The sequence below is a fragment of the Osmerus eperlanus genome, chromosome 2 (assembly GCF_963692335.1).
Source record: "Osmerus eperlanus chromosome 2, fOsmEpe2.1, whole genome shotgun sequence".
NCBI lineage: Eukaryota > Metazoa > Chordata > Actinopteri > Osmeriformes > Osmeridae > Osmerus > Osmerus eperlanus.
Window position 1 is genome coordinate 6,038,371 of NC_085019.1, and position 11,730 is coordinate 6,050,100.

The following is an 11,730-nucleotide window of genomic DNA, read 5'->3' on the forward strand; positions in this document are numbered from 1 at the left end:
GGGCGAAGTTCAGGTAAGATAACATTTTTGTCTGGGAATTTCTTTTTACGTAAAGTGTTATTATTGCGTGCATTTTACAGTTATTAAACTGTATTATGATGATTTTGTTTTCAAATCTGATTTTAGAAGACTCTCAACCCGTGCTACTGGATAAGAAAAGTATGTATTTATAAATATACTAATTCAACGGATATAAATATGATAATTTTACTGCTTAAATGAATTTGTATTTGAACATAATTGTCTTTCATTCACCTCGTTTTTTTCACAAAGGAAATAAAGGAGAGATGTTCGTAGGACTCATGGGAAGAAGGAGTTTAAGTGGAGGTGGGGGGAAGCATTTAGCATATGTAATATATCAAAGGATATTAATTTGATTAAAATGTTCTCAGGAAAATGTTTGTTCATCTTTAAATGTTGTATCTACTTGCAGAGATGGAAGAAGAGTGGGACAAGCAGTTCTATTAGAAAATATTATTCATCAACTGTAATTCTGGGTCAAACATTGAGTTCAACTAAGGCATCGATTGACCAATATATACATATATACATGGGGTAACGAGGCATGTAAGTTTAGTTGGCAAATAAAAATGTATGTGAATACTCTTGTTGGAAACTGCATCAGGGTTGTTTCAACTAGATTACATTAGGTTAACTAACTTTTTATTCTAGATGTATTTTGTGTTTTAACATACTGCTGTATTTGGGAAATATGCATCATGTATTGAACAATGCTGTGTGTAAGTATGTAGTAAACAATTGTCCAATTTTATTTGATTAGGCTGGGGCAGAATGAGTTGGCTGTTTCTCATTTCAGAACAAAAAACATTCTTTAAAATACTGTTAGATATAATTTGGTTGATTTAATAAAAATGTCTTTGTGCCACTTGTTTATTATTCAGGAAAGTCCGGAAAACTTAACTCAGCCTGTCTGTCAGTTTCTCAAGGCTACATGCATTTATGATACCTAATCCCTTAATAAAACGATCGTATAAAATATTTACTGTTTCCCTTTTCATTTTATTGGATCTGATTCTAAACATTTATTCACACCTCATGTTACATAGAGACAGACAACACTAAACAACACTGAGGACGATCAGACCTTCAATTATTTTCCACCCTTCGTATTTATTGGACAGAGGAAGCAAGTACAAAAGCAGCTGGACAACAGAACATTATATGGGTGTTGCACTACTACATCATTCATATAGATATACCAGTACTCACTGTGTGTAGGTAGGTTACAGTGGTCTAATTGTCCTTTGTTAGCTTATAGAATGAATAGAATTCCTATTTTTTCATAGAACACTGGAGGAAGGTGCTATTCCATATTCCACCAGATTAAACACATACAAATCTGTAGTGGGTACCTATAGCTGCCAATGGTACACAAGGAAGCATTGAGAAAGAACAGGCTATAGAGCACAATGGAAGGCAAATAAGTCAAATATAAAAGGCAGTGGCCAAGAGGTTGGGTGGAGATGGAAGTCACAGGAAATAAAAGATGAGAAATGTATGCGGTAGTGAAGGGTCTCAACAGTTGCCAATAGCTTAGTGTTATGAATGGCAAATTTAGACAAAGTGATCTGTAAAGGCATTATCTTCAGTTACCACAAGGATGTGTAAGCCATACGGCCTTGTGGCATACAACATTCATGGATGTACATAAAGCACTACAAAATAAAGGCAATACATATCCATTAATATATGTAAAAAATATCATTTTAATCTATAGGCTACTGTATCACAAACCATTTACTGGAAATAGTTAATAGAATCAGTATCACTACTTTTTTTATGCACGTAGTACTTTTTATACACCCATTTGAATTAATTTGTATGAACATAAAACTGAAATAATTATTTTTTACAATATTGCTTATTCTCTTGTGTGCCTGTTTGTCTGTTCCTCCGTTAAACTGCACAAATAATGTCATCTTACAATATTAAATACTTTTCAAATATTTTCAGTATAGCTCGGGATCCAGTCCTGTGTCTATTTAGTAAACTTTGTCTTGCCGAACATGAATCATATCATCTTTATCACTTAAATATATCCAAACAAAGCAACTTGTTTGACCTTGGCTCATGTAAATATATTTATATAAAACAAATATTGAAACAAGTATAAAACTGGCCTTAAACCGAAGGAGTTAAAACAGTGGTAAAATGTACGAGGTAGACCCCAAAAAAGAGGAAAGAAAAGTTGCGGAAAGTGTAAACAAAGGGTGAGTCGGTAAGGTACAAGGTTCCCTTCGCTATCTGCACAGAATGACGATTTCATCCAGGGAACTCCTGTCCTGCTGACATCACTCTAAAAGTGGAAGAATGTAATGTCCACTGGCAGCTATAGATAGCTACATGCCTATTAACTGGTTCACCATGGTAACACTGTTCTATGGAGCGGTTCTTGCGCAATGGATAGCACAGGTATGGATCCAATCAGCTCACTATCAGGATGTACCTACCTTTAAGAGTACTGAAACTAAAGTGACTGTAAAGCATTATAAGCTTTCGTTGAGAACGTATATCCTTTTATCCTAATTTACACCAAACAATCATTGTAAATTACTAACTCTAAAGTAACATTATAGTGAGGGATGAAGAGCAGGTTTGTGAAATAGGCCATCCTGATGTGAGGGGGAACTCCAGGCTCTGGTCTGGAGTGTCTGGGAAGTTACAGTGAGAGTGTTGTGAGGAGCACGGAGAACAGTGGGCCAATCTATGTCCCTTTCGGTGGCGTCCATTTTAAGGCTGAGGGATCGATGGTTTTGCTGCTGCCTCGCTTGGTCTCCTTGGCTTTCCAGTCATCAATAAGGTCCTGGAGGATAACAGTGGTGTCTTAATAATTAAGCTATCGGTTATTCCCCAAGTGATGGCACTAGTGAATTATTGGTCAAATGTTGTGTGTGTGTATGTGTCTACCTGTCTCTTTAAAACTAGATGCTTTCCCTTCCAGTACTTTAGCATCTGGAGAGACTGCAGAGTGCTGACGATGTCTACTGGGTTGACCGCTGTCTCCTGACTGATCTCTAGGTTGGAAAATGAGGATCAGATTCAGAACATCAGACAAAACTTGATGAGAAGATTACAATTTGACAGTTTTGTGTTTTGATTAGTTTGAAAAGTAGATTAGATCACTGTCAACGTCTACTACACGGCCAATGTCTACTTATGTCTAGATTAGTCATCGGCTAAAACCGAATTAGAAATCACCAAGGCCAGATACCATCTTTCATTTCCTCCGCTTTCATTAGAGCACATAAAGTACATTACACTCATTAAGACGTCCTTTCAGTGGGTCACCAGTGTCTTTTGAGATGCATATAGTGATCACTGTAATGACTAATTTAATCTAAACCCTGTGACACTGAGGGTCTAAACCCTCATCTTGTCACTGACCTCAAATCAACATCACTCATAATTCCATTAATACACTATTACATAATCACAGGCACATCAAGCCCCTTCAGAGGTATAAGGGGGTAAAAAATAAAGTTTTAAATCCCCATGTTCTCCTCACTACCATATGGGTGAAATTCTGCAATATTTGCCCAAACAGCAACTGAAAACTGTTTACCTCAAAATATTCTGAGGACTGAGAATAGCCAGATCCACATCTCTGTCAGCAAAATGATCATGTTTTATTAAGATTAAACGTTACTGAATTGTTGACAAGAGTCAGTTGGTTAGCCTCATTCTTTCCTCCTTCTAGTATACAAATTATAGCATAAAACAATATTGTGCTTATTTCAGCATGCCTTGTCTGTAAGGTGCTAGGAGGTGACCATTGGGGTTTCCACATCAGCGTTTGGCCACAGAGTCTAAAATGTTGTTTTTCCATGACTTTGGAACAGCCCTTAAAAACCTCAGGGCCCTGTCTAACTTGGGACATTGGGGAGATTTTAGGGGGAGTTGGGTTTGGCAGAGGGAGTACTTCTCTGACAGCAATACATATAGGAAAAAGTATATCTTAGGCGTCAAGCTAATTTTTTTGAAACCTCTAAACTTGCTGTTGCATGTTTGCTTAATAAAGCCTACAATATGACAACTGGTGAACCAATATGCACACAGCAAACAAGCACACTTTGCTCCTATCAGCAGTACCATCTTGCTATCTGAGACAAACCATGTCAGACCAATGACTGTCTGTGAGTCTGGCCATAATGTGCCGGTTCTGCACAAAATAGCATAGTAAACAAGCCTTACATTGACTTCTGAACAGCTGGCTTGTTAAACTACAATTCTGGCAATTCATTTTGACAAACAACTATGTATATATAGTGGCAAGAGTATGGTCCACAGCAATTGAGACAACACGAAAACATCAAGAAAAACATGTACAATTAAAAACTAATACGGGGTGGAACATCCAGCTGACCTTTGATGGAGATCTCCTTGCCCTGGAAGTTGTTGAGGTAGCGCAGCAGCACTTCCTTCCAATAGCTACGGTAGCTGATGAGGCCAAGGTCAGACAGGGGACGCTCTGGAGAGCCAACTTTCTCCTCAACCTTTGACAGCAGGTAGCCTGAATGGAGACCCAGTACAAGGTTGAACAGACCAGATACAGGGTTAGAGAGACCAAGTTTGAGTTTGGACATCAGGTGAAGAGAGACCAGATCAATTAAAAAAACACTGAGCAGACACCACTGGCAGAGGGAAATCTGAATAAGCCCAGGTAGAGGCTCAATAAACCTAACTACAATAACAAGGTAAGACACACTACCATGACCCAGCATCTGAGCAGTGTTACTCTTCAGCCGGTACTCACTGAAGTCGATGAGCATCTTGCCATAGCCTTGTCGCATATACTGAGGCATGGTGAGGATACAAGACACGTTGTAGTTCAGGAACGAGTTCTTCTCCTGCATGGCAAAGACAGAATTCAATTCATACCGCCATTTCTGTCTTTTTGGAATGGGATTTTGCCTATGCTTGAAAACAATGGTTTCACATGAAAGGCCCGTCCTCACCTTAGAGAAGTATCCAACCAGGTGACACCCAGTGTTGTCGGCCTCTGTCATCACATAGAATAGAAACGGCTCGACGTCATAGTACAGAGTCTTGTGGTCCAGGAACAGTTTGGCCAGAAGACACAGGTTTTGGCAGTAGATCTGGAAAGATAACGGTCAGGTCAATCAGAACAGTAGTTTTGTTATACAAAACTAGTTTGATTTTCTAAGTCAACAGTGGCTCATGCCTGAGCTGATGAGATAGGAGACCTATGTGTTGTTCGGTTAACGTTTAACAGTTAACCGATCATTTAGCAGGAACTTTTGCCCAAAGTTAGGTGCTCTTAATGTGCAGAGTAAGTAATCAAGGACAATAAGTGCACAGTTCTAACAGAGTGGTTTGAGAGGACCCAGGAAGTGAGGGCACTCTCTCACCTTGTTCTTCTTTCCGTCAACCTCGAAGACAGAGATGTTGTTCTTGCGGTAGATCTCATCTCCGGGAGGATGTTTCCATACACACTTGGCCTAGACAAGAGCAGACTAGAGGATGTATCCACTGCTCCCATCAAAATGGCACTACAGACAAGTGTCATTTTAACGTAGCCGTCTCCGAGGAACACACAAAAAGCATTCGAAACACAAAAGGAAACACCAAGTTGACAACGGTGGTTTGTCTTACCATGTGTCTGCGCAGGATGGTCTGGCTCTTCATGTACTTGAGGCAGAACTCACACATGTAGAGGCGGCCCAGGCGGGCGTACTCCTCTGGGTAGGGCGAGTGGTACCAGGTGTCCAGCTCGTAGCGACCAAACACTATGGTCTTGATCATGTTGCTGCCCTCCGTCACCTGACCCTGCAGACGCAGCTTCTCCTGCACGAGACCAGAACAGGGGGGGTCGGGAGGGGGGGAGGGGGGGGGTGGGTGGGTGGACAAGAGAGACACAGTGGAGGGGGGATTTGGACGAGAAGGAAAAGAGAAAGGAATGACCAAAAGTTACATGGGGGGGGGGGGGGGTTCGAAAGCTAAATAGTTTGTTTTTGGAATTTGTGTAGGAAGGATAGAGAAAGCCCATCTAAAAACTGAAAGTTGTGAGAAAAAGGATGACGAGACACAACTGAAGTCTGAAAGGGTGAATGGAGAGGAAGGAGAGAGTGCGGGGACAATGAATTACCACCCAAATGAGAACTCAAGTTCCTTAAAATAGACTGCAATTGAACAGTTTGTTTGAATGCTTGAACACTATGGGGGACATACATTTCCAATAAACTCCTCACTGGCTAGCAGCACCTTTGGTGGATGGCCAGTTTACCCAGAATGCACTGCCCCACCGTGAGAGTGCTGAAAGAGAGTTGTCTGGGTGTCCCCTTTGGCTGTCCATACATATGGAGTCCATACAGTCAGAAAAGACTGAGGCGGAGGGACAGGGAGCAGGAGGAGAAGGTGGGAGGAAAGGTGATGAGTTTTCTCTCTTACAAGATCATCCGAAGCACGTGCCTGGGCTTTTCGAAAGAGCTCCAGGTCGTAATCACTAGTGATGTTCTCCAAGAGGGGCTCACGCTGGCTCCCATGGATCTGACGGTGGTCCTGGCAACAGCGGAGAAGAGGACAGATTGTACCTCCAATACAACCTCTTCCAAGACTGCAGTGCAATGTAAATGTACTACATGAGCAAAGCTAGTTCAGGCAGGGCAATCGGGCGGCGCGCGTCAACTGCTCACTACCACACGTGTGTTAGCCAGCGCGAGCCCATTGGGCCACGTCCGATAAGACGGCCTCGAAAGGCTGCGCGGATACGCACACACTCACCCCGGTTGTTTATGATCAGTGCTTCTGCCGCCCTCCACCATCCCCTTCTCCCCCTTGCTGTCTGTATGTTCTATCCGTCAGGGGGATTATGTTCCCTTAGATTATCCACTCCGCCAAAATTAAACCTATGTCCATGTCATGGTATCAATAAATGCTCAAATCTAATACGTGATTATCTTGACTGAACTACAAAGACTCTTTGGTCCAAGGTTTCCCTCCCGAGTTGGGGTCACAAGGTCCCTCCACTCACTCACCAGGTACTTCTCCTTCTGCTCCTTGAGAGGGCCAGAGTTCCTCTTCTTCCTCAGCTCCGTCACCTTCTCCTTGTACCTCAGCTGGCGATCGGTCGGAGCCTTGAGCACGGAAAGCGGAAATACATCGTCACCATTTATGCTATGGCTGTCTGAATGACTGACCCAAGTCGTATTTGGTTCATGCTGAAGAGTGGGTGCCACTAGAAAAGGATGATTTACATTGGCTTTGATCTGTACCTGGTGGCGTGTGGAGTGTCTATTCTCATCCTGTCTGTGTGACAGAGTCCTCTCCTCCCCCTGTTTGTCACGAGAAGTAGCCCTCACCTGGTAAGATACATGCCGTTTACCGAAACACACAACAACTTCAACCAATCGATCCCTTTGCTGCTCCCTCTGGACCCTGAAGTGCGTGTCTTTACCTTACATTCGTCGGCAGAGAGGTTATGGTACAGAGGGCAGCCAGAGATGGAGAAATGTCTCTCGTGTTTCCCTGTCAAATGGCCTGAGAGACGGAGCAAGAGAAGAAGAGTCAAGACAGACAAGTGACTAGGCGTGTAGGGCAATGTAGAATTGTGGGTGGACGATGGTTCCGATCCCATACCCAGGGAGTTGCATCCTGGTGTGGGACACTTCATGTTGAAATTGTAGCTCTCGTGAAAGCGCCGCCGCTTGGGCCTATGGGAGAGGTCGCTACCAGAGTCTTTGAGTGACAGCTCCTTCGCCAGGTTCTCGTCGTTAGAGACGTTGGGGCTGGAAATGTCGATGTCCGACTCAGACGAGGGGGCGTTGCCTGTGGGCGTACGGGGTGGAGACTCGTCCTGGTCCACACCCTGCTTCTGGTCTGTGGAGCCAATGAGGAGAGACAACGTTAACAAACCACTGTACAATACAAACCCCACCAGCAATGGTTACAGTAATTCAAAAGAGCGTCAGGATAGGCAACATGGTGCATATGCAGATAACTGACAGCAGAGGGACCATGCAGCCTCTTTCCACCCTCCTCCTCCCTCCTCCCTCCAGCCTCCTACCCCTCTCTGTCAGATCCCCAGGCAGCTCCGTGTCCGACCCAGAGGAGCGATTCTGGCGCAGGGGGTATTTCTTGGGCGCGACCGATGCCCCTTGCTGGCTACGGGTCACTCTGCGGGCAGAAAAGACCACCACCTCCTCTGGGCCCAAGGTTGTTGGTGGGCTTCGCTGGGCAGGGCTGGAATCTAAAAACACATTTTTAAACAGGAGTCTTCAGGCAGCCCTACCCATTCCCCTCCCCCCAAGGGTCCTAAATGATTTATGATAGGCTCTTATTGACAGCTCTGTTGATTGAAGACTCAATGCTCCCTGAACCCTCTGCCACAGTATACTATAAATGAACTGATAACACAATTTAGAATGTTGTTACATTCTGTTCTCTAAGAAACAAAAGGCACCCAAAAAACACAATTTATTGCTGCCACAACTGTATGCATCCCCTAAACTGTCACTCTCTTATGGAACTGCATTAGCGAGACATATTAAAGGGTCATGGGGGATGGCTCAGTCTGTTCCTATTCACAGTTTATGAATGTCTACTGCACACAGACAATGGCTATTGTCTAAAGAAAAAGATTTAACCCCCTACCTTTTCTATATACTGTCAATGGACAGAACATTTGAATATAATACAGAAGTTTTTATCTTTTTTTTTTTTTACTGATCTCAAATTGGACTTGAGTGTAGGAATCACTGCTTTTATCTGCTTTGGTAGCCTATATATAAGCAGGATAGAAAAGCAATGGGGCCTACACTGGCTCATGACCATTATAGTCAGATATGGTTCGGTGACTTAACCAGAGATCATAGCATCTACTACATTATTCTGTTTGATTCCTTAAAAAGACAATACCTTGTGAGCTTTGACTGAGTCGCAACGAAGCTCGGGTGAGGCGCGTGTTCCTCCGCCTGTGAGCGTCGTTCTCCGAACTGTCCGTGTGCTCGAGATCCGCAGAAAAGTCCGAATCTTCCGTTCCATCGGAACTGCTCCCAGCGTTCCTCTTAGAACACAACACAAAGATGGACACGAGGAAGACATTATGCAAAGTAGAAGTGAATTAATGAACAGTTTACAACATGCAATATATCCATATTAAAATAATAACAATTCATACATATTGCGTAATTTAAAATAGCACACACTATACGACTATAGGATCAAAGATTATCCCATGTTTACTGCACCGGATATCAACTCACCAAAAATGTGACGGAGTTCACTATATGGCCAAGATGATATAATCAAACAGTACAAATACCATGTTTGAAAAGGACAGATTTAAACACTACAGAAGCCTACTCTGGTCTCAAAATAGTCTAAAAGTATCATTCTTGACTGAAAACAGATTCTTATTATTAAAGCACGACAAAACTAGACAGGGACCTCTTTCAATGAATCCTTACAAAGAGTAGGTTAACTTACTTTTAACGAATTCGTGTGTATTGCTATTTTAATGGGGATGCTCGTTGCATTTTAAATTGTTCAACGGTGCTCCGCTACCACTTCCATATTATTTACCCACACTACCAAAATAAACAAGGAACCCCACGATTGTTTATTGAAAAAAAAGTTATACAACATGCAAAAATGCTTATGCGCTTGAGCACACCCTAAACCAATCGTAAATGAAGGACGTAGGACGTCCAAATATTCAACCAACGGGCACAACGTTGGTTCTGGTTCAATCCAATCATATCATTTTGGAAACGGCTCCTCCTCCTCGCAAAGGAACAAACTGTTCCATCCTTGCCTGGCTAGCTAGCTGTCATTTAGCTCGTGCAAATGCTGCTGCCCAGTGCATGCATATACAGATCTCCAAACAAATGTAGATAAAGGCAACCAGTTAAGAACAACTATTCACGCCAAAACATTATGCTAGCTTGTTTTAAACACTCACTGCAAAGATGCTTCATTGCATCAAGAGCAAGAAACGCCCAACTGAAATGGTTATCATGCAAGTAAACATTAAATTGCAAAGTTTGCACATTCATTGCATTGCACTGCATTTAAGATGAACGGATTTGCACAGTCGGTGGCCAATGCATTGGACTAAAAGCAAGATCGTTTGATCTAATTTATTTCTAGTCTACTATTTATCTAACGTTATGCCCCCTATGTAGCTAGCAATAATAATTTTGACGTAATTACCAGTACACTAGCCAGCCAGCTAGCTGACATCACTTACCTTTCTCCGAGGCATGTCTCCCTTCAGCAGGAGTTTCTTTTACAAGATTGTATCCCACCGATAGTAGCAGTGAAAATATACACAGTAGAGAAATGCGTATTTAATAAATTAGCTTTAAAAATCGTTCCGAAGGGGCCAACTATGCGCAACAATCTTTCCTTGTCTGCACTTCCGGGTTGCGTTCAAAAAGACAAACGTTTGTAAACGTTAGCTACTGACTGCATTCTGAAAACCCCGCCCCCCTCAGGATAGTATTAGCACACAACAGTGCACAATTGTATACCAAAGTAAAGATACTTTGTATTAATATATATTTATTAATATCTGAGTCTCTCATTTTGTAAGAAAAATTATACAAAATGTAAGATGAAAATATACAGCCACAATTAAACCAAGCCCCCAACCACACGTTACAATTTGACCACTAGATGCCAGTATTGGATCATGCATATAGGTTTGAAATGGGATGTACTTTTTTCCTGTCGTGGTTGTATGTTCACTGTAAATATGTCAGTTGACTGTGATGAATATGTGCGTACAGTATGTGATGTGTCAAAAAGCCCTTCTATTTATTCCACGAAAGCCTCACCAATTCTCACAGAAAGAAGTACATCTCAGAACCTGCAGACCTCTAACCATGTTGTAGACTAATTGGGTGTGCTTTGCCTTCGGCAAGGGCACAACCTTTGTTCTCTCACATATATATTATTATTTTTATTATTCTTTTTGCCCCCCTAAAAGTCAATATTTGGCCTACATAGACAACCTAGGTGTCAAAAGTTTCGTCTTGGTACCGATTGAGTTGCTTGTATTGGGATTTACGTTCCGTTGCATGGTTTAGGCTTAGGTTAAGTTTTTGTGGCGAAAAGTGAAGCTAACGGTGGCTAATTTGCTAGCCACAGTCACTGACGTTACTAACGTCACTACGTCACTAACGTCACGAAAACTCGCGTGACTACCTCTAGCAGAACATTAGTTTAGCAGCTCGTTAACTTCTGGGAGATAGCTAAGCTAACTACTTTACTGCAAGGCAGCTGCAGAAACGCCACAAGCAAAGAGGCCAGGGTGATAACTATTTACTAATTTTACTTTGTGATATGACACACAATTGTGATGTGTAATGTACAGTATAAGATGATATTATTAAGGAAGTACATCTACTTTCGGAAACAGTAGTTTACTATTTCACTGAAGTATTAGCATCATGACATTAGCCTCTGTTGCCCGGGCAACACATAACAGTGGTCTATGATGCATCTGTTTTCAATCGTTAAAATAAACATTCCTCACAATTACGTTTTCGTTGTAGGATTTATTATGACATTAGATTACAAGTAAACGATTTGTGGGTGAAATTATCATTACCTGTCGTTTCAAACCAGTGTAGCTCACTGCAACGCTGTAGCCTACACGAGACACTACAAAAACATCTACACAGCTGTTTAGAAAGTCAAACGGCAACAGAACATGTTCGGCACTCCCCTTACTTAAATCAAAAGTCT

At 42.0% G+C, this 11,730-nt stretch overlaps 1 protein-coding gene across 7 annotated transcripts; it reads right to left on the reverse strand.

Moving 5' to 3' along the window:
* Nucleotides 1-1,111: 1,111 nt before the first annotated feature.
* On the reverse strand, nucleotides 1,112-10,404 carry LOC134009079 (histone acetyltransferase KAT7). 7 transcript variants are annotated; one of them, XM_062448802.1, is made up of 15 exons: nucleotides 10,229-10,404; nucleotides 8,896-9,043; nucleotides 8,045-8,227; nucleotides 7,618-7,857; nucleotides 7,436-7,518; nucleotides 7,254-7,313; nucleotides 7,017-7,115; nucleotides 6,430-6,540; nucleotides 5,635-5,826; nucleotides 5,391-5,480; nucleotides 4,977-5,117; nucleotides 4,775-4,868; nucleotides 4,385-4,531; nucleotides 2,929-3,035; nucleotides 1,112-2,824 (listed from the first exon to the last, which is right to left on the reverse strand). In XM_062448802.1, the coding sequence occupies exons 1-15, from the start codon at nucleotides 10,241-10,243 to the stop codon at nucleotides 2,726-2,728; spliced, it is 1,809 nt and encodes a 602-aa protein (XP_062304786.1). In that variant the 5' UTR covers nucleotides 10,244-10,404; the 3' UTR covers nucleotides 1,112-2,725. The 7 variants fall into 7 exon arrangements, with proteins under 7 accessions (XP_062304786.1, XP_062304777.1, XP_062304761.1 ...); XM_062448793.1 differs by having other exon boundaries at nucleotides 7,236-7,313; XM_062448777.1 differs by having other exon boundaries at nucleotides 7,254-7,340.
* Between the last annotated feature and the right edge of the window lie 1,326 nt (nucleotides 10,405-11,730).

Excerpts from the sequence above, each read along its gene's own strand:
- LOC134009079 (XM_062448768.1), bottom strand. Across the intron at positions 5,481-5,634 it reads CCATCCTGCGCAGACACATG|GCCAAGTGTGTATGGAAACA; the intron begins GTAAGACAAACC and ends GCTCTTGTCTAG. Across the intron at positions 4,869-4,976 it reads TGGTTGGATACTTCTCTAAG|GAGAAGAACTCGTTCCTGAA; the intron begins GTGAGGACGGGC and ends TTTGCCATGCAG.